This window comes from Cotesia typhae, unplaced genomic scaffold (genome assembly GCF_013202065.1).
Source record: "Cotesia typhae breed Kobodo isofemale line unplaced genomic scaffold, CoteBio_Ctyphae contig_48, whole genome shotgun sequence".
Lineage (NCBI taxonomy): Eukaryota > Metazoa > Arthropoda > Insecta > Hymenoptera > Braconidae > Cotesia > Cotesia typhae.
This window is the reverse complement of record NW_027423756.1, coordinates 2,219,405-2,242,841: the sequence shown is the minus strand read 5'-3', so window position 1 is coordinate 2,242,841 and position 23,437 is coordinate 2,219,405. Positions and strand designations below refer to the sequence as shown.

At 29.6% G+C, this 23,437-nt stretch overlaps 3 protein-coding genes and 1 long non-coding RNA gene across 6 annotated transcripts in view; 2 read left to right on the top strand and 2 right to left on the bottom strand.

The window, feature by feature from the left end:
* The window catches only part of LOC141529551 (uncharacterized), a 104,442-nt gene that overhangs the window by 62,151 nt on the left and 18,854 nt on the right, over positions 1–23,437 (bottom strand). The gene's annotated exons all lie outside the window — the stretch shown is intronic.
* LOC141529527 (uncharacterized) lies at positions 2,683–8,434 on the bottom strand. Of its 2 annotated transcripts, XM_074246110.1 has the most exons (6): positions 6,907–8,434; positions 6,040–6,448; positions 5,626–5,823; positions 4,590–4,640; positions 4,295–4,323; positions 2,683–2,749 (listed from the first exon to the last, which is right to left on the bottom strand). In XM_074246110.1, the coding sequence occupies exons 2-5, from the start codon at positions 6,331–6,333 to the stop codon at positions 4,306–4,308; spliced, it is 561 nt and encodes a 186-aa protein (XP_074102211.1). In that variant the 5' UTR covers positions 6,334–6,448; positions 6,907–8,434; the 3' UTR covers positions 2,683–2,749; positions 4,295–4,305. The 2 variants fall into 2 exon arrangements, with proteins under 2 accessions (XP_074102211.1, XP_074102210.1); XM_074246109.1 differs by lacking the exon at positions 2,683–2,749 and adding an exon at positions 3,875–3,969 and having other exon boundaries at positions 4,295–4,640.
* LOC141529541 (uncharacterized) lies at positions 4,551–12,248 on the top strand. Of its 2 annotated transcripts, XM_074246142.1 has the most exons (4): positions 4,551–4,662; positions 9,792–10,002; positions 10,120–10,222; positions 10,316–12,248. In XM_074246142.1, exons 2-4 carry the CDS (start codon positions 9,863–9,865, stop codon positions 10,418–10,420), a joined length of 348 nt encoding a protein of 115 aa, XP_074102243.1. In that variant the 5' UTR covers positions 4,551–4,662; positions 9,792–9,862; the 3' UTR covers positions 10,421–12,248. The 2 variants fall into 2 exon arrangements, with proteins under 2 accessions (XP_074102243.1, XP_074102242.1); XM_074246141.1 differs by lacking the exon at positions 4,551–4,662 and having other exon boundaries at positions 9,599–10,002.
* Positions 20,499–22,646, top strand: LOC141529534 (uncharacterized). The gene is made up of 2 exons (XM_074246123.1): positions 20,499–21,834; positions 22,186–22,646. The coding sequence occupies exon 1, from the start codon at positions 21,215–21,217 to the stop codon at positions 21,830–21,832; it is 618 nt and encodes a 205-aa protein (XP_074102224.1). The 5' UTR covers positions 20,499–21,214; the 3' UTR covers positions 21,833–21,834; positions 22,186–22,646.

Here is a 23,437-nt window from a genome sequence, read left to right as displayed (position 1 = left end):
CTAGCAGGATAATTATAAGTAAAAATAAAATATGTGCATTAGTTAACACTTCAAACTAGAACTTGTACGAAAGAAAAAAAAAAAAAAAAATTGGATTTTCGGCAGAGAGGATTTTCTAAAAAAAAAAAATTAAAAAATTTGGTTAAAATTTCGCGACGTTTTTTTTTAATATAGTTGTAATAGAAAAAAATCCGGAAAACGGATGACCCTAAAGGTCATCCCTGCAACTTCCCGCTAATTCCATATCTAAGTGCTTACAATTGCACTTTCATGACGTTTTTGAGCTCAAAGAGATAGATCTCTATGCTTTTGAGCTCTTCGAGCTCTAAAGTCTGATAGAAGTTTGATAAAACACAATTTTTCAAATTTACAAACCGCAATAACTTTAGAATGAATGAACCGATTTTTACGCGGCTAGTGGCATTCGACGCAGTTTTTAAGCATCATTAAGAATCTTTGAGTTTAATTTGATCGAACCAGAAATTTCAGAGCAATTCCGAAAAACACTTTTTGCGGTTTTCTGTCGTCAACGACAACTCACGAACGAATCAACCGATTCTGACCGACTTGGTGTCGATCGACGTGGTTTTTTAATGTTAAGAGCTGATTAGTTTTTTAAATCGACCGGTCAAGCCGTTTAAAAGTTATTCCAAAAAAACCACATTTGAAAAAAAATTTTTTTGTCGTTTTCTTGAGATTTCTATAAATCTACTGGTCCAAATCGGTTCAAAGTACATTCAAAATCTAAGTTCAGTCAAGATCTTTCGAATGGGCACCAACCGCGATTAAATCGATTAAATCGATCAAACCCTTTCAAAAGTTATGAGAGGTTTACATACATCCATACACACACACACACACACACACACACACACACACACACACACACACACGGACATCATGGCGAAAACATTCAAGGAAGCTTTCTAGGACCTCAAAACGTCAAGATCTGATGAAAACTCGACTTTCGAAAAACGGGGTAAAACCAATAACTTCTCGATTTTCGAAAATTTTCAATTTTCTTAGCAGGAAATTAAAAATCCTCCGTCACAGACCTTGTAAATTATATTTTGAAGACCTGTCAAAAATTTCATCAAGATGGGTTGAGTAATTCTCAAGAATTCTTAATAACCGTCTTTGAAAACATAGTTTTGAAAAAATGCGTTTAAAGTTTTGAGTGACAATACAACAGCGCTTTGAGCGCGTAAATTTTTAAAACTGTATCTCCGAAACTATTATTTGCATCGATTTGAAACTTTAAGACAATATTCTAGAGATGTTGTTGAATTTAATAAGACAATAGAAAAAAATCGATTTTTTGAAACCGCGAAACCCATGTAACCCCTTTATCGCAAATAAACGACCAAGTTACTTAGGCATTCGCATTCAATGACTTACAATTTTTTAAGAGAATTTTTCAAAAAAAAGTTCGACTCAATCAATGAAATTTTTCACAAGTTGCAATGTTTTCAGGGTTTTATAAATGAAGGACAGGTACATTTTTAAAATATCTTGATGTACTTTTCCACTGATATTGCACATAATAAATTTTTGAAAAATGTAGAATTGAACTCTATTGAATTATCTTGACAATAGTATGCAAAGTATCTTGATTCCGTGAACAAAGAAGGGTATAATTATAAAAATAGTCGCCGAAATGACGCGAAAAAAAATTTTCATTCATAAAGCACTCTCTGATTCTTCACATCATAAGCCGTTGACAATAGTCGTCTGAAGCGGAGCATCCTGACATAATAATATTGAAAAGACAATTTCACTATTTTGGTTATTAAATTTCCTAAAGAAAAGGTTCAATGCACAAATAAAATTCAATTTAAATTTGAATACATAATATTTTAACATTAATTATCATTGTCATCTCCTACAATTTCATGCATTCCTACACTAACTGTTCTAAGTCTTTATTTTTCTCTTGATTAATATAGTGCAACAAACTTTAATTACGAAATTCGCCAATCGTATTAGATGACGTCATTTTCAACTAAAGAGAATCCCAAAAATTACAACTTGTAATAACAAATAATCATTTATAAGAAGTTCTTGATGCATACCGAATTGTTAGTCTATTTGTATTCAACAGATCACGCCATGAAGCAATATTTGCTGTTAGTTCAATCTTATTTAAAAAAAAACCAGTTTGCATAAGATATATACTAAGCTCTATAAAACTCACTCGCAATTAATAATCTGTGACGCCGTAGAATGTGAATGTACAAACTATGCTGATGCTGAGATATGTGCTCATACTCCCCATTTTGTAAATTGGTCGTACCAGTGCATCGAAAAGTTTACGTTTAAAGCAATACACTTAAAATTGAATTATTGATATGAATTTCATAAAGAGCACATGCTGTGCCTTTTTTAACATTAGCTACATGCCGATTTCATGACAGTGTACTGTCAAACACAACTCATAAGTATTTGAAGGAATTAACAAACTCTATTATTTAATTGTCTAAATATAACTTAAGACTATCACTATGACTATAATTTATTCTGCAAGCATTTGTCGCACTGCCGAAAAATATAAACTTTGTCTATATTTAACATTTTTCCGCTAGCTGTATAACATTTCATGCTTAATAGACATGTAGATCAGGTTATTACCAGACAGAAATGGCTTTGATGATTGTCCCCGGTAGTAAAAATAAATTGACTGCACAGATATCAATCCATGTGTGCGATGTTTTCGTATGATGCGTGGGTTCCAATGAGACTATTACCAGGCCTATAATGTAAATAGCTTATTGCTAGTGACCGTATCACGAGAATACGATAATAGATTTGCATTGCAATCACCCATAACATATATATATATGTATATATATACAAAGTAAATAATTCTGTGAAGCATTATTAGAAGTAAATATATATATATATATATATATATATATATATATATATATATATATATATATATATATATATATATATATATATATATTTACTTCTATTTAGAAATATCTATGAGAGGCTCATTCTGAAAGTTTATTAATCATTAAGTCCTTAAAGGTCAATAAATAACGGCAATGAGTATTTTCGGTTGAAAGGAAATCGAAATTTCAATGATAAATTTAGATGTGTTTAAATCAATTTTCTAATTAATTTCTCAAAAATAATTTTAATTAATAAAATATTACAATTTAAGGGGACCCGGTAGTCTAGCGGCCTAAAATTTAAGTTATTTTAAAAATTTTATTCCTATATGAAGGGAATGACCTATGCTTTCAAATTTTTTTACACTTATTCTATTATTTATCAACTACAAAAAAATAAAAATCAAGACAAAAAAATTTTTTTTTAATTAAAAAAATGGTGCTGAAGTCCCCTCTCAAAAGAAAATGGACCTGACTGGTGGAAGTAGATTGATCTCTCCCTCTAATCTGAGATTAAAAAATTGACTGATTTTTAATTAGTAGAAGGATAGTTATCGTCGATACTACAATGAAAAAAAAAAAAAAATATTTGACAAAATTGCACGTAGTTTAAAGTAAAAATCCGAAATTAATTTTCAAAAATATTTTTGACTACGCGCCATTTTACGAGAGGGGACTTCAGCACCATTTTTCTAATTAAAAAAATTTTTTTTTGATTTTCATTTTTGTGTAGTTGATAAGCAATAGAATAAGTGTAAAAATTTGAAAACATTAGTCATTACCTTCACATAAAAATAAAATTTTTTTAATAACTTAAATTTTAGGCCGCTAGACCATCGGGTCCCCATTAACGTTTCTCGTTTCAAGTTATACTAAAAAAATTTTCATTAAATTATCGTTTAAAAACCAATGAAAGATGTTTTAATAGCAAATCTGATTAAAAATATAAACTTATTATTAAGTAAAAATTTTTTATTAAAAATCCGTGGGCTGCTTGATATCAATTAATTTTAATATTTGATAGATATCAACTATTGTAATAGAGTTATTATAAAAATATCGTAGAAAATACCTGTAAATAATTAAATTGAAAATAAATTAACTTTATTCAAAAGAGAAGTTATTAAACCAAAAAATCATTTTGAAGAGTTTCATTGTCTTGAATAAAGTTAAAAATTTTTGAACTGTAAAATTTTTATTGGTCTATAAAAATTTTATTTGATTCATAACCTTTTTTCATCATTCAATACAATAGAATTATTCAGAATTACTTCCATGTTTCAAGATTTGTATCGAACCAGGTAAATTTTTTTCAATCGATTGATGTCAATTTTTATAGAAAATATTATTTGATTACTTTTTCATATAATATTCTTACGAAAGAATGAAGTACTTACCAACAAATACATTATGTTTCGGCTTTTTTGATATGAAAGTGTTTAATTGCTTATGATAACTTTCTAAGAAATTATTTGTTCGATTCCGTAGTTTATAAACAGAAATCTGCTCTGCCCCTTCTTGCTTCAACCATTGCTTTTTATAATAATTCAGGTAATCTCTGAAATAATCGCCAAAATCGTTTAAGCATTCTTTTTCAATTTTTTCGTAAACACTTTCAATGAATTCAGCTGGTAACAAAGCAAGAAGTTTTAATCGGTTCAAAACAATGAAAAGTTCCGGGCGTTCTTCTTTAGAGTTATCCTTGTCTATTAATTTCTTATCCTGAGCATTTTTGATCAAGGCCTATTAAAATAGAAAATAAAGTGTAAGTATCTTTTTGTGATTACAAATATACACAAATATAACTTGTGTAATTTTTTGGGCCCTTCGAGCGTGAAAATCGAATTTTTGTTCGGAACATCGCTTTTTTTTTTTTTAACTTCCCTCTAAGAAAATTGAAAATTTTCGAAAATCGGGAAGTTATTGGTTTCACCCCGTTTTTCGAAAATCGAGTTCTCATCAGATCTTGACGTTTTGAGGTCCTAGAAAGCTTCCCTGAATGTTTTCGCGATGATGTCCGTATGTCTCTATGTGTGTGTGTGTGTGTGTGTGTGTGTGTGTGTGTGTGTGTGTGTGTGTGTGTGTGTGTGTGTGTGTGTGTGTGTGTGTGTGTAAACATGTAAACCTCCTACAACTTTTGGACGATTTGGCCGATTTCATCGCGGTTAGCGCAGTTCGAAAGAGCTTGGGCATAATCACATTTTGAGTACAATTTGGACCAATTGCGGCCGGTAGATTTTGAGAAATCTTAAAAAACCCCGAAAAATTAGCGGGAAGTTAAAAATTATTTCTAATGTGGTTATTTTGGAATAACTTTTAAACGGCTCTACCGATCGATTCTAAAAACAAATCAGCTTTCAACATAAAAAAACTACGTCGATCGCCACCATGTCAGTGAAAATCGGTTGATTCGTTTGAGAGATATCTTGAACAAAAAAACCGAGAAAAATGTTTTTCGAAATTACTTTGAAATTCCTAGTTTGATTAATTCAAACTTGACGATTCTTCACGAGGCTATAAAAACTACGTCGAATTCCACCTATCGTGTAAAAATCGGTTAATTCATTCAAAAGTTATTGCGTCTTGAAAATTCAAAAATCGTGTTCGATGAAAATTTTATTAGACTTTTGAGCTCGAAGAGCTCCAAAGCAGAGAAAAGCTATCTCTTTGAACTCGGAGAGCTCATTGTTCTGGCATCAAATAAAAAGATTGGAATAATTAAACTAACCTGACTATAATGGAAATAACAGGTTTTTGTTTTAATGCCAGGAAAAACCTCTTTTAGACTATTTCGTAATGCAATTTCATAATCAGTCATGGAATATTTTGGCCTGAAATTTTTGAAATGCTCAGCCAGAAATTGAAATACTCGCAAATAACAATCAGTGCTTTTGTTGTTCATAAGAACCCAAGTGCAAGGTATAGCCTATAACAATTCAAAGAAAATTCCAATTACTCGTTAATAATTTATGTTCAAATATTGTATTGTACGTAATTTTAATTTTTACTAATTTAGTATCCCGTCAAATAGCTAAAAAGTATGTTTTGTCAGCGCCTTAAGAACGTATATCAAGCTTACGCAAAATAATATTTAATAATCACAAAATTTTCATCCAAAATCAAATGAAAAATTGTGAAGTACCTTTTGACAATCGTTATCAGTTCGTAATTGAACCATAACTGTCATCAATTGCCCATTATGCACATGCAGATCAGGAAATGCGTCAAAAGTCGCGTCAGTTGAAATAACTTCTACGAAAGGACTAATTTCTTCCAAGCAATCTGCATCGTACATAAGAACAACAGTGACTTCCTTCACTTCACGCTTGCTGTTTTGGACTGGAAATGTTAAAAGCTTCGCTATTAATTGCATTTCCTTATGCAATCCATATTTTAATTCTTCGGTGGAACTTTCCATGCTTCTTCCAAATTCCATCAAATTATTCGAAGCTAACTTAATATTAGTATTAACCGGATTTTCTTTTTTAATAGATCGCTGTACCCTCTTACGTAAAGTACACAACTATAGAGATGATGTCATTTCAGGTTCACTGAAAAAAAAAAATAATGTTAAGATTCATTACTTTCAGATAATTAAAAATTAAACTCTTATAATTTATAATTCCGGATTTGTTGTTATCAGGATTTTAAAATGATTCATAAAACAATAAATATATCAATTATTTTCGGTTGTATCTTTTGATTTTATACTAAGCCAATTCCTTATGATGACGTTTTATTAAGTTATATGTCATCAAAGTCATATTTAACGCAGACAATCGATTTTATAGCTATACACATATTTTAAAAAGTGAAGAGAAAATATCACCTATAATCAAATTCTTTAATGGTTAAAAGTTGGAGAAAGATTAAAAAATTTTAATTTCAATTGATTATATAACACAAGTAAAAAGTTAATAGTTTGGACACAGAAAGAGATTAATTTCATTAAAACACTGACAAATTATAGCACAAAATAGTAAGAATGTATGAAAAGTTGCATACTTACTCTCGTTCCAAAGCTTTCACAACTTGTTTCGGTTTTACAAATGGTAAACAAGAAAATAGTCTTAGAGTTTGACAAAATTTAGTGTCATCAGCCAACTTAAGATTTCGACTATGTTTGTGACGATATTTGTTAGATTCTTTGAATTTGTTGTCAATCATAACACCACCACCATTGCACCGCTTTATCTTGGAATTATCATAAATACATTTAAAATACCTAAACAACAATGTAATGAGAAAAAATTAGTTACTATTGGCTGAATCGACCATAATTTGTAGTTCTATTAATATTTTATAAATTGATTATTGTAAGGAATTTAAAACTTAATAATAACCACATTTTTTTTCCTAAACGTTCATTGAAATATGAATTTTTTAAATGATAAGAATATCCAAAAAAGGACCATTTCTGTCGAGGTGCACGCTTTATTTTCACCATTGCGAAAAATTTTAATTATTATAACGACTAATAACCATAAAAATTGTAATTCCAAGGCAAATGTAACCAACTATTATCATATATATGAACAACAAATTGACTAAGACATTACATGACTAACTTCATTACAGATATTTGCTCAGGGTCTATTTTAAGAATAAATCACATAACAAAAAATATGGTTGTCACCGAAATAAAAAATTTTTAGAAATTTTTATGAGTGAACTTAGCAGACAACAGACAATCGAAAACTTTGACAATCGATATCTCAGCGAAAGAATCGAATTTACAAAAATAAAAAAATGGAGTCATCAAAGCTTAGATATTTACAACGGTATTTATTTGTATTTAAAAAAAAAATATTTCTTGGACAAGGATTTGTAAACGAAATTTCGACGAATGCTCCAATCAACAATTTCTGGCGGGGAAATTGAAAATGAGGAATAAAATTACAATCGGGTATAGTAAAATTACAAAACATATATAGCTCTGTGAGATTACTAATTTTACAAAACGGTTTTGTTATTTTACAAATATTTTTAGATTAGCTGAGTTTGTAAAATTACAATACTTTCCTTGAATTTTACTTTAATTGAAATAATAAAAAAGAAAGATTTGATTTAATCTTTGTTAACATTTTATTTTTATGAAGCGCTAACTAGATTTTGCATCTCACGTAGACCAAATTTTTACAACTCTGATGATATAAAGTGATAATAGTATTTACCCTAATTAAGAATCGAACGCGAGCCGCGCGCTTGCCAGACCGATACCTAACGTCCTACGCCGTACGACCGATAGGTGATTTAACATCTCATTATTCTTATAAGCTAATCCTATGTGGTGATTGAGCTTTACGGCTTATTATTTATTATTTACATTATTTGTGTTATTTAATGCTGTTCATTGATGAGAAATAACTAACTTTTACATTATTTATAATTCATTGAATATTATAAAAATTAAAGTCTAACATATACTCATTCAAATATATTGATTTCGAAATAATCGCTTGAGCGTAATATTAAAATTTATAAAAGATAAATGATGCCTCGAATTTATTATTACAAATAAACAACCATAGACTTAAAATTAGTAAAAATAAATATGACGAACATTGTTATTTTTGATACATTAGTCTCATTCTTGTAAAACTGAAAAGTATTTTTTTTTAATTGGAAAACAGTGAAGTAGAATTACAATTCATTTAATATCATAAAAATTGTCTGGTAACATTACATTGCGCTGTGTAATTTTACAATGAAAATTGTAGAAATAAAAAAAAACTTGTAAAATTTTTTATGAGATTATTGTAATGTAAATTACAATATTGTTTTGTGATTTTATATACAATTTGCCGAATCAGATCACAAGTAATGTTTGCAAAATTAAAAAGCTTCTTCTTAAAAATTAACGAAAGGTCCTGTAATATTACAATGCGTGTTAGGTTTGTACATGAAGATTGTTAAATTACAATACATCTGACTAGATTTCCTGACAGGTGTTGGAAAATTACATTAATTGTATTTTATTTAGCATTGCTATACACTGATTTGTAATTTTACTTACCCTGATAGCCAAGTTGGTCGCAACTTTCCCGCAATATGCTGCCGCAACTTGTCACCAAGTTGGCAGCAAGTCTTGAAAATGCTCTCGGTTGGTGTCAACTTGTTCACCAAGTTGTCAGCAAAAACTACTTCTGAATTTTTTCACATCAAGTTAACGACAAGTTTCACAAGAAATTGGGCGACAAATTGCGGCAGTAAATTGGTCTTCTTTTTCTCAGAAACTTGTAGCCAACTTGATGCCAACAATTACAAATTCAGAACTTGACCGCAAGTTGTCACTAAGTTGGTGGCAACTATCTGACACTAACTTTGTTGGTTTGAAACTCTTTCTATCAGGGTATTATTTGTTTTGTAATTTGATTGTAATTTTACAAAAATTTTTAACAGTGTATGAGTCTCAAAACAGCCAATGGCTATTAACCTCCAACAGTAAAATTTAACCGCCAATTGACAATTCAAATAGCCCAATTGGCGGAAAATTGCCCAATCTGGCAACACTGCTATGAGATACCATTTTTAGTACACACAAAGTACTGTCTTTTTCTATGTAACGTGAGCAGCATGGTAGTGACCTCTATCGAATATTTCATTGCTATGCACAATTTCGATGTGTGATATTTTCTAAAGGTTATTCTATTCTATGTGATATTCTATTGTCATTATTGAAAGACATAAACACTGCATAACCATTCTCAAAGATTTAATTTCATAACATTCTATAATTTTTTAACATTTTTTGACAGAAGAAGGATTTATAAATTTTCATAAGTATTTAATTTCAAAAATTGAAATTAATTTTTTTTTAAATTAATCAAGTTTATTTATATATTGTCATGGCTAATTTATTCTTTATTAACCAAGAATTTTTTAAATCTGAAGATTTCGACAATGTTGTTAAAAAATATCAAAATGAAACCCAATATACTTTGAGTAAATACGATTCTCGAACCATGGAGACTTACTGTAGAAAAAGTGGTAAAAATGTTGATGATTATCCCAATTTATCACATTATTATTATTACATACGTTGCTCAAGAGGAGGAAGTTACGTCCCAAAAAGAAAATGCAGCGTTCATTCCCGAAATGTTAAGTAAGTTATTATTTTTTTATTATCATATTGGTTAGACTATACTCGCACTCGACCGACTTTAATCGTGATAACTTAATGACATGTGTGACATACTTAGATTAGACATATTTGTTACAGATCCAATAAAATTGATTGTCCAGTACAGCTTCGCGTTTCCGCTGACCTACAGAGAAAGGTATTAGTTGTAACAGAATGGATATCGGACCATAATCATGAGCCAGTAAGTTAAACATGAATGAGCCAAGTAAAGCGTAGTACTTATCTGTGAAGAAAAAAGTATACACTAACTTACAAATTTATATATTATTTACAGGAAAATAAAAAACTTGATCATGTTGGTGGTAAATCTAAAGAAGTTCAAACAAGCCAAAAACTTCTGGCTGATAAGAGCATTGAAAAAAATCAAATGATCAATTAACAGTCTCGGAAATTCTGAAGAAAATAAAAAGTAGTATTGCTTTTAATGAAAATACGGCTCAACAAAAGAAAAAAATGCTTATTAATTTGTTAGAAAGCTTCAAAAAAATCGATGAAAATGAGCAAATTTCATCAGGTGATGAGTCAACGCATTCTGTGATCCCGTCGCAAACAAACAATTCACCGCTACACCTTGATCTTCCGGCAACACAAAATCCTCCTCCTGTCAACAAAGAGTTTTCAGAAGAAATCAGTGTTCAACCAAGCACATGTGGACGACCTAAGCGCCAAAGAAAACCCGCTTTAGGTTCTGATTTTTATACTTTCGGAACCGCAAAGCTTAAAAAAAGGATTTAATACTTTTTTTAAGCTTTGCGTAAGTACGTATTTAAATGTTGAAAATATAATTTATAAAGTAAAATTTTATTTGTTGATCTTTCTATAAATTATTGAATGTTGATATATTTTTTGAGAAATTCCATCGATCTTTACACTAAATAATAGATAATTGTGGAACTTCTGTAAATTTGGAATTTAAAAGAAACTTTAAAAATGATAATGAAGAATTTAATTGTTTTAGACCACCAGAAAAAAATAGCACGCGTCTGTTATTATTCCGATTTCTAAGCACTTGAAGGCACGAACAATCGAAATTAGAATGACTGATCTTTAAAATAATATCCCTGTCTCCGAACTTTCAAGAGCACGGACAATAATAAATCATTAATTTCAGCTCGTGCTGATTTTTTCAGGCCTTCAACGTTGCCTCAGATGTAGACAGAGGAGATTTTTTTTTCTTCCACAAAAATTCTGAGCTATTAGGTTTTAGGGAAACGGAAATCTAAATTAAATTTTTTTTTTAATATTTTAGTGTCTGAAAGATCTTAGAATCTCAGAAAATTATAAAAATTCTATTTAACTTAAAATTTTCGTTGCTTGAAAGGCTTACAGCCACGGACATCGGTATCAAATGCTTTTTATTAGTCTTTCATATCTGTAAGGTCGGACATCAGCATAGAATTAAGTTTTCTTTAATTTTTTTCAATGTAACAGAGCTTTGACATCCGCATGAATCATAGATAACTTCTTGATAAGTATAAATTTCCGTTTTTTTCATGTATTTAAGTGAAAAAAGTCAAATGAATATAATTTGATCTATTTTTCCGTGTCTCGCAGATCTTAGAAGCACGGAAAATAGCAAATAATTTTTTTATTTAAATTTTTCGTATCTCTTAGATTTTAGAGGAACGGAAACAGAAATAATGTATCTATTTATCAATTTTTCCGTATCTGAAGATCTTATAATCACGGAAAATTACAAAAATTCTATTTAATTTAAAATTTTCATGGCTTGAGAGGCTCACAGCCACGGACATCGGTATCAAATGCTTTTTATTAGTCTTTCGTATCTGTAAGGTCGGACATCAGCATAGAATGCAGTTTTCTTTATCTTTTTTTAATGTAACAGAGCTTTGACATCCGCATGAATCATAGATAACTTCTTGATAAGTATAAATTTCCGTTTTTTTCATGTATTTAAGTGAAAAAAGTCAAATGAATATAATTTGATCTATTTTTCCGTGTCTCGCAGATCTTAGAAGCACGGAAAATAGCAAATAATTTTTTTATTTAAATTTTTCGTATCTCTTAGATTTTAGAGAAACGGAAACAGAAATAAAGTTTCTATTTATCAATTTTTCCGTGTCTGAAGATCTTATAATCACGGAAAATTACAAAAATTCTATTTAATTAAAAATTTTCGTGGCTTGAGAGGCTCACAGCCATGGACATCGGTATCAAATGCTTTTTATTAGTCTTTCATATCTGTAAGGTCGGACATCAGCATAGAATTCAATTTTCTTTATTTTTTTAAGGTCACAAAGCTTCGACAACCGCATGAATCATAGATATTTTATTGATTACTATAACTTTCTGTGTTTTTTATGTATTCAAATGAAAAAGTTGAATTAATATAATTTAATCTATTTTTCCGTGTTTAGCAGATCTTCGAATCAAGGAAAATTACAAAAATTCTATTTCAATTACAATTTTCGTGGCTTTAAGGGCTCACAGTCACGGACATCGGTATAAAATGCCTTTTATCAGCCTTTCGTATCTGTAAGGTCAGGCATTAGCATAGAATTCAATTTTTTTAAATTTTGTTCGTGTCTCAAAGCTTCAACATCAGTCGGATAAAACATAGATATCGAGTTGTTCAGTTAAAATTTCTGTATTTCTAATGTATTCAAATGAAAAAAGTTGAATTAATATAATTTGATCTATTTTTCCGTGTCTAAGAGATCTTAGAAGCACGTAAAATAGCAAAAAAATTTTTTCATTTTAATTTTCGATGGCTTCAAGTCACTGACGTTGGCAGAGGATTTTTTTTTCTTTATTAATAATCCATGTCTTATATAACTTTGAATTACGGCTATTGCTATAGTGAATTTATTCTTTTAAATTTCTGTATCTCCAACCTTTTGAAACCACTGAAATGAATGCTTGGGAAAGAATTGTTTATTTAATTATCCGTGCCCTTTAAGTCTTACGGCTCGATAAATCAATTTTTAACTTTCCGCTAAATAAATCAATGATTATCGAAAAATCGGGAAGTAATTGTTTTTACCCCGTTTTGCAAAAATTGAGGTTTCAACAGATCTTAACGTTTTGAAGCCCTAAGAAGCTTTCCTGACAATTTTTACGATGATGTCCGTACGTCTCTCTCTTCGTGTGTGTGTGTGTGTGTGTGTGTGTGTGTGTGTGTGTGTGTGTGTGTGTGTGTGTGTGTGTGTGTGTGTGTGTGTGTGTGTGTGTGTGTGTGTGTGTGTGTACCTCTTATAAGTGCTTGATGAGCTCGAAAGCATAGGAAAGCTATCTCTTTGAGCTCGCAGAGCTGAATATATCACAAAAATTGTATTTTTGAGCTCAAAGACTTAAAAACGTCATAATTGCAATTTTAAATACTTAGGTATGGAATTAGCGGGAATTTGCAGGGATGGCCTTCAGGGTCAACCGTCTTCCTAATTATTTTTCACCATTTTTGTATCTCGGAGATCTTGTCGCCGTGGACGTTAACATATAATAATTCTTTTTATATTAATTTAACGTGTCAATTACTCATCACAATAATGGATATTCCGTATCACATTTTTTTAACAATAAAAATAAAAATTTTAATTTTAGACTCTGCCGCCAACAGTTAAAATTTAAAAAATGAGAAAATTATTACAGGCAAAGCTATAAACAGTGGAAGGGTCATTTTACGGTCCTTGCAAGAGTATAAATATTATAAAGTTATTAATAATGAAAAAAAATTAATCGTTTTCTCATGGAGCATTTCACAGCAATAAATATAAAGTTGCTGTAATTAGGCTATAGACATACATGGGTATCGATTCATAAATTGAATAATCAACTAAAAACTCCAACCGTTATAAAAATATAATAAAAATTTTACTATTTTTGTAATAACGAATATTGAAATTTAAAATTTCAGACTATCCCGCCAAAAATTGAAATTAAATAAATAATTTAATTATTGCAGAAAACGCTATTAACAATTAAAGAGTCATTCTTAGGTCATTGCTAGAATATATAATTATTATAAAATTACTAATAATAAGTAAAAATTAATCATCATTCTTGGAGCACTTGTAGCAATGTAAAAAGTCCCTGCAACGTATACCTATGAGTATTGATTGATAAATTGAACTATCAATTGCAAACTTTAGTAGCTATAAATATCTAAAATAAAATTATGACAATTTTTTTTAACAATAAAATTAAAAAATTCAAATTTTAGAGTTTCCCGCCAACAGTTAAAATTAAAAAAAATTAGAAAATTATTGCAGGCAAAGCTATAAACAGTGGAGGGGTCATTTTACGGTCCTTGCAGGAGTATAAAAATTATAAAGTTATTATTAATAAAAAAAAAAAATTAATCGTTTTTTCGCAGAGCATTCCACAGCAATATATATAAAGTTGCTGTAACTTGGGTATGGACATACATACATGGGTATTGACTGATAAATTGAAAAATCAACTAAAAACTCGAACCGTTATAAAAATATAACAAATATTATAAAATTTTTTGTAATAATAAAAATTTTTAATTTTAATTTTAAACTGTCCCGCCAAATATATTTATTGAATACATTAGAAAATGACTACCGGCATGGCTTTAAGGGGCACACCTAGTGTGAAATTTCGAAAAAGTCGATTTTTTTTTTTTCATATTTCGGTAGATTACACCTTTAAAAATAACATATTAAAATTTCAAATCGATATATCAAATAGTTTTTGAGTTATAACATTTTAAAGAGCAGCCGCTCGGCAGCTAGAGTGTCATTAGCTGCGAGACGTACCTGAAGTATTGTTCAGAGTCTACTGTCTCTTCTAGCCCCTATAACACGATTCCAGTTTCTATTGTTGGCTCTCAGGTATACAAAAATATATCATTATAATAATTTCTACAAATTTCTAGAAATTTTTCGTTTACTGCCACGTAAATTATTTTCGGAGCCAGACACATTTAGTCTCATTGTGATCGTTGTATCGAGCGCATCATAATTTTACACGTGCTATTTTCTTGAAAATGAGTGATCAATCTTCATATTCAAATAAAAAAGGAACTCACAATGTTCCTAAGCATCGATCAATTGCGAAAAAACGCAAGTTTACCGGAAATAGATTTACATTTGAGCAATCTACTGCGAATACCAGTACGTCCGCAGAAAAGTTATTACAAAATAATGACAATAATGTTGTGATTGACCCATCTCATGGATATTGTATTTTGCAATTTTTATCAGTTTTTAGTGCAATTAGTAATTTAGTGGTGTGTAAAACCTGTTACAAAAAAAAGTTACTTTCAATCAAGCAAGTTCAAGAGGCCTAGGGTTCAAAATTGCTATTATTTGTGAATGTGGCAATTCGTATATTAATTCTGGACCAATGATTAATAACGCATTTGAAATAAATAAACGTATTGTTGCTGTGATGCGTCTATTGGGCATCGGAATAAATGGGATAAATCTTTTCTGTGGATTAATGGATTTAGCATGCAAATTTTACGACCAAACTTTTGCGGGATGTTTTACGAATTTACAGATTGCAGCCGAAACTGTTTGTAAGCTCAGTATGCAGCAAGCTATAAATGAAGAAAAAGAGCTTACATTAAAGAAAGAAAATTCGGAGACAAATTTGACTGTTAGCGGCGGTGGTACCTGGAAAAACGTGGCCATACTTCCCGTTTTGGAGTAGTTACGCTGGCAGGAAAATACAGCAAGAAAATTCTTGATTCATGCGTAAAATCTACATATTGTCAGAGTTGTGTTTTTTGGAAGAAAAAAAAAGATAGCGAACCTGAAGATTATGAGGAATGGCTATCATTACACGATGAAGAATGTGATGCCAATCATAAAGGATCTGCCTCAAAAATGGAAGTGGATAGTGTAAAAGACATGTTTGGTCGTTCCATTAGTAAATATGGTGTAAAATATACCCGCTATATTGGTGATGGTGATAGCGCTACCCACAAAGGACTTATACAGGGTGTCTCTGAAGTGGCGGGAGTAATTGTTGGGGTCGATAGAGAAAAAAATACTGAATCGAAAGTTCCTGAGCCAAAAATTTTTTTGGGCCATAGAATTTGAGTTATGAATTAAAAACGATAGCCAATCAGAAGCGCGCTATTCGAGAAATGAAAATGAGCGGGGAAGTAGAGGAGACGCGAGAGTGAGATGCTGCAATAGCAGCTTACTCGCTCACACAAAGCCGAGCATGAGAGGGGATTGTGACGCTATGAGCCGAGTACGTAAGTGTGAATGAGTGGATGTATGAGGTCGCAAGCGGACGGCTTAATGTATGAGTGTGTGTCCGTGTATCGCAGCATTATTGGAGGCGTTGTAACGCTGAATTAAAGCTAACCGGGTACTCTAAGACAGAGGAAAAAATTTTAATTTTTATTTTTATTCGAAAAAATTTAATAAAAAAAAATAAAAAGGCCCAAGATTTAACCAGACCCACAGAAACGGAGAGTAAATTTTTAATTCTCATTTATTTTGCTGGGGATTATTTTCAAATACAAAAAAAAAAAAAAGGCTAAGATTCAACTGGAATCCAAAAAGAGATGGATGAAAAAATTTTATTTTTTATTTTTAATCAGCAAAATTATTTTTCTTTAAAAAAGAGCCCAATCTCGACTGGAGCAAGAAAAAATGATTGAAAAATTTTATTATTAATTTTCAATCAACAAAATTATTATAAAAAAAAAATGGGCCCAAGTCTCAACCGGACCCAAACAAACGGATAAAAATTTTTATTACTTACTTAATTTGCTGGAAATTATCTTTAAAAACGAAAAAAATGCCCAAGACTCGATCGGATCCAAAAAATAACAGTACAAAAATTTTTTCCTTATTTTCAATCAGCAAAATTGTTTCTTTTAAAAAAGGCCCAATCTCGACTGGAGCAAAAAAATGATTAAAAATTTTATTATTAATTTTCAATCAACAAAATTATTTAAAAAAAAAAATAGTCCGCAGACTCAACCGGACCCAAACAAACAGATAGATAGTTTTAATTACTTATTTATTTTGATGGGAATTATTTTAAAAAACGAAGAAAATCGCCCAAGACTCGACCGGACCCAAAAAAAAAAAAAATTGAAAAATTTTGTTTTCATTTTCAATCAGCCAAATTAATTTCTTTTCGAAACAAGGCCCAATCTCAAACAGACTAAGAGAAACTAATTAAAAAATTTTATTTTTTATTATTAATCAAATATTATTTAAAAAAGAAAATAAGCCACAGACTTAACCGGACTTAAACAAACGGATAGAAAATTTTTATTACTTACTTAATTTGCTGGAAATTATCTTTAAAAACGAAAAAATGCCCAAGACTCCATCAGACCGAAAGGGAGATGAATAAAAAAATTTTACTATTCATTTTTAATCATCATAATTAACTTTTTTATAATAAAAGGCTCAATTTCGACCGGACCCAGAAAAAATGATCCAAAAATTTTATTTTTTATTGTTGATCATCAAAACTAATTAAAAAAACAAATGAGGCCCTAGACTCAACTGGACCCAAACAAACGGATAAATAATTTTTATTACTTATTTATTTTGCAGGAAATTATTTTTGAAAACGATAAAAATGCCCTAGACTCGACCAGACCCGAAATAAAATAAATTGAAAATCTTTGTTTTTCTATTTTTAATCAGCAAAATTATTTTCCTTTGAAAAAGGGCCTGATCTCGACTGGAGCAAGAAAAATAATTGAAAAGTTTTATAATGAATTTTTAATCAACAAAATTTTTTAAAAAGAAAATAGGCCCCAGACTTAACTGGACCCAAACAAACGGAAAGAAAACTTTTATTCCTGTTTTTTTGTTGGGAATTATTTTTCGAAATGAAAAAATGCCCAAGACTCCATCAGACCGAAAGGGAGATGAATAAAAAATTTTACTATTCATTTTTAATCATCATAATTAACTTTTTTATAATAAAAGGCTCAATTTCGACCGGACCCAGAAAAAATGATCCAAAAATTTTATTTTTATTGTTGATCATCAAAACTAATTAAAAAAACAAATGAGGCCCTAGACTCAACTGGACCCAAACAAACGGATAAATAATTTTTATTACTTATTTATTTTGCAGGAAATTATTTTTGAAAACGATAAAAATGCCCTAGACTCGACCAGACCCGAAATAAAATAAATTGAAAATCTTTGTTTTTCTATTTTTAATCAGCAAAATTATTTTCCTTTGAAAAAGGGCCTGATCTCGACTGGAGCAAGAAAAATAATTGAAAAGTTTTATAATGAATTTTTAATCAACAAAATTTTTAAAAAGAAAATAGGCCCCAGACTTAACTGGACCCAAACAAACGGAAAGAAAACTTTTATTCCTGTTTTTTTGTTGGGAATTATTTTTCGAAACAAAAAAATTGCCCAAGACTCGACCGGACCCGAAAAAGATAAATCGAAAAAAAATTATTTCTAAATATTAATTAACTAAATTATTAAGAAAAAAAAAAATAGACCCAAGACGCAGCAGGACCCAAATAAACGGATAGAAATTTTTATTACTTGATCACCAAGATTAATTTTCCTTGAAAAGAAAGGCCCAATCTCAAACAGACTTCGAATAACTGATTGAAAAATTTTATTATCAATTATTAATTAACAACATTATTCTTAAAAAAAAATTAATAGGCCCCAGACTCAATCGGACCCAAACAAACGGATCGAAAACTTTTATTTCCCATTCATTTTGCTAGGAATTATTTTTAAAAACGAAAAAATGCCCAAGACTCGACCAGAGCCAAGAATAGAAGAATGCAAAAAAATTTATTTTCTCTTTTCAATAACAAACAAAAATTTATTGAACAAAAATCAGCCTAATCTTGACAAGACGATAAAAAACTGATTGAAAAAATTTATTATCAATTATTAATTGACAAAATTATTTCAAAAAAGAAAATAGGCCCCAGACTCAACCGGACCAAAACGAACAGATAGAAAATTTTTATTACTTATTTCTTATGCTCGGAATAATTTTTGAAAACAGAAGGAATTGCCCAAGACTCAACCGGACCCAACCAAACGGATGGAAAACTTTCATTTCTCATTTATTTTGCTGGGAATTATTCTGTAAAATAATTTTTCAATTAATCGTCAGGTAAAATGTCAAAAAATAAATTAAAACAAACATTGAACTCAAGTCCCAATAATTTTGATATTTTAATTAAAATTATTTTTTAATTAATTGACAGGTAAAATGTCAAATAAGGAATTGAAAAAAAAATCGCTCTCGAGTCCTGATAATTTTGATATTTTTATTAAAATTATTTATCAGTTAATTAACAGGTAAAATGTCAACTAATAAATTAAAAAAAAATTGAACTCAAGTCCGAATAATTTTGATATTTTAATTGAAATTATTTATCAGTTAATTGACAGGTAAAATGTAAAAAATATACTAAAAAAATCGCTCTCGAGTCCTGATAATTTTGATATTATTATTAAAATTATTAATCACTTAATCAACAAGCGAAATGTCAAATGATAAATTAAAAAAAAATTGAACTCAAGTCCGAATAATTTTGATATTTTTAATAGAATTATCTATCAGTGAATTAACAGGTAGAATGTCAAATTATAAATTAAGAAAAAAATTGAACTCAAGTCCGAATAATTTTGATATTTTTATTAGAATTATCTATCAGTGAATTAACAGGTAGAGTGTCAAATTATAAATTAAGAAAAAATTGAACTCAAGTCCGAATAATTTTGATATTTTTATTAGAATTATCTATCGGTGAATTAACAGGTAGAATGTCAAATTATAAATTAAGAAAAAATTGAACTCAAGTCCGAACAATTTTGATATTTTTATAAAAATTATTTTTTAATTAATTGACAGGTAAATAAATAATAAATTAAAAAAAAAAAAATTGAACTCAGGTCCTGATAATTTTGATATTTTAATTAAAGTTGTTTATCAATCAATTGACTGTTAAAATCCTGAATAATAAATTAAAAATAAATCGCACTCATGTTCTCATAATTTTGATCTTATAATTGAAATAAATTTCTAATGAATTGACGGGTAAAATCCCAAGTATCAAATTAAGTAGTAATCGCACCCAAGCCCTGATAATTTTGATATTTTAATTTAAATTATTTATCACTTAATTGATAGGTAAAATGTCAAATGATAAATTAACAAAACATTGAATTCAAGTCCTTATAATTTTGATATTTCAATTTAAATATTCTTTTTATTCACTGACAGGTAAAATGTCGAAGAAAATATGAAAAAGAAATGGCATTCACGTTTTAGCAATTTTGATATTTTAGTTTCCCTTTTTCTTAGCAAAGAAATCATTTCAAAAAAATCTACAGGTGTTTCGGCAGTTCAAGGATAACTTTACTTTAATGTTATTAGTTTGCATTCACATCATTACACTTTACTCCTTTTATTAAGCAATTAAGATTCCAGTTGAATCTTAGCCTTTTTTTTTTTTATTTGAAAATAATCCCCAGCAAAATAAATGAGAATTAAAAATTTACTCTCCGTTTCTGTGGGTCTGGTTAAATCTTGGGCCTTTTTATTTTTTTTTATTAAATTTTTTCGAATAAAAATAAAAATTAAAATTTTTTCCTCTGTCTTAGAGTACCCGGTTAGCTTTAATTCAGCGTTACAACTCCTCCAATAATGCTGCGATACACGGACACACACTCAACATTAAGCCGTCCGCTTGCGACCTCATACATCCACTCATTCACACTTACGTACTCGGCTCATAGCGTCACAATCCCCTCTCATGCTCGGCTTTGTGTGAGCGAGTAAGCTGCTATTGCAGCATCTCACTCTCGCGTCTCCTCTACTTCCCCGCTCATTTTCATTTCTCGAATAGCGCGCTTCTGATTGGCTATCGTTTTTAATTCATAACTCAAATTCTATGGCCCAAAAAAATTTTTGGCTCAGGAACTTTCGATTCAGTATTTTTTTCTCTATCGACCCCAACAATTACTCCCGCCACTTCAGAGACACCCTGTAGATTTGAATCCTTATGATATTCCTGTTGCTAAATTGGAATGCTATCTACATGTGAAAAAAAGAATGGGAACACGTTGCCGAAGTGTAAAGAACATTATTAATTAATAATAATTAATTCCTCCTAATTAATAAGAAATTAGGAGGAAAAAGTAAAACATCACAAAAGTTAACTGTAAATTTTATAAATAAACTCCAAAAATATTATGGTTTAGCAATTATGAGGAATCAAAATAATGTAGATGAAATGTATAAAGCAATCTGGGCAACATTTTATCATTTCTGTTCAACTGACAAAAACCCAAATCATAAAAATTGTCCAGAAGGCGCTGAAAGTTGGTGCGCTTATCGCCGCGCGGAAGCTGAAGGAATCACTAGTACATTTAAACACGATTACCTCCCACTGGATCCAGAAGTACAAGAAGCTATAAAACCTATTTATGAAGACTTATCTCGATATGAATTGCTTGATAGATGTAAAGGTAACAATACTCAAAACAACAATGAAAGCTACAACGGTTTACTTTGGCACTTTTCACCCAAGCATCTTCATAATGGCTTCAAAACTATTGAATTGTCAAATAATTTTGCAACTGCAATATTTAATGACGGTTATTCGTCAATTTTGAAGATATTCAATGTAATGGGAGTGATAGTTGGACCTGCAGCAAGAGATTTTGCGGCTCTTAAGGACGACACGAGAATACGAATCGCTGATTATCGCCAAAGGGCTTCTTCAAAAGAAGGTCGATCATCTCGAAGAAAAGCTTCTTCAGCTGAACAAGCCCTTTTCGAAGAAGAGGAAGGTGTATTATATGGCCCTGGAATAGCAGATTAGCTGTAAATATGATTTTAAACCACTTATAACAGTGGAAACGATCATTTTATCTTTAAACGCGTTTTTCTCGAAACAGCATTTTCCGAATTTGCTGCAGTGATTACTCAAAAACAAATGATCCGATCACTATCGAATTTTTTTTACATGTTCTATATATAGTTCTCCGTACAATGACCTATCGATTTTTTGATCTGATCAAAAATCGAATTTTCGCAGGTCACAAACGACCAAAATTTTAGGTAAAATTCGACTATTTTTTTAAAACGCCGCCATATTGTCAATTTTTGATTTTTTTTTATCGTAGGTCATTGTACAGACAATATTATCTAGTTTAACGAGATATTTTTTTTTAGATTTCATCCACGGAGAAGGCCGGAATCACTGCAGCAGTGAAGGACCTTTTTTTTTCGCGCCGTTAGAGATCGACGATAACTTAAAAAATATTTAATTTTTTTCTACAAAAATTTCATTATGTATTCTTAAAACATGTATAAATATATTCTTAAAATTTTAAAATAATTGATAAAGTATTTTTTTTAATAAAAATTCCCAAAAATCACGTTTTTTTTAGGCCGTTACACTAGGTGTGCCCCTTAACAACAAGAGAAGTCTCTTTTTTAGGTTATTTGTGAAATATAATTATTACGATGTTACTAATAAAAAAATAAATATATTATTATTTTTCTAATATCTAGTCGCAATTAAAAAAAAAAAGAAATTGCTAAAACATTGCCTTGTACAGTCTTTACTGTCGGTTGATAGATTAAATAATTAATTTAGGACTCCAATAATTATGAAAAAAGTTTGGAAAATTCAAAAGTTCCCGCCTCATAACGTTCATTTATTTTTTAAGAAAAAAATAAATTGTGTAATTTATTAAAAAAAAAAAAAAAAAAAATTATAATTAAGTAATTTCTTATGGACTATTTTTACAAAAATCTAGCTTGATCAAGTGACGCCATCAAGTTTTCACGTGAGAAATTAGTAGCCTTAACGTCAAAAACTATTGCAAACCTTAAAATGATAGAAGCAATCACCCATTTTACATGCAAAAATATGGATTATTTATCAATTTTTATTTCGAATTTAAATAATTCAGAACTTTTACACTATTTTCTTTTTAATTTTATGTAATAAAATATTTTGCACAATCTTACTATTATTAAATTTAGGAAGGTTGAGTTATTAAAAGCCTTAACAAATTAATTAGAAGAATCGAATTATTTTATTTATGATTCAATCAAAATACACGAAATCAATCAAAGTCAACATAATCGAAAAATAATATTAATACATTATTTAAAAAAGTTTCATGATAAGTAAAAGAAAAAGAGCAAATTTTTATATTTGTACACGACATAACAAAATAGATTCATAATAATTAATACATTAATTTATCAGAAAAATAAATTTTAACAATGTCAAGAAAATTGAATAAAGAAACATTTTTAAATGGAGAGAAATAAAAATTGCTGACACCACTTTGAATGCTCCAAAATTCACTGTCGCGACGATCATGCCATGAAAAAAAAAAAAAAAAAAAAAAGAATATAAATCTTATTAGCGAAAGTATAACCTCTATAATTACAAACAGATCTTTTAATT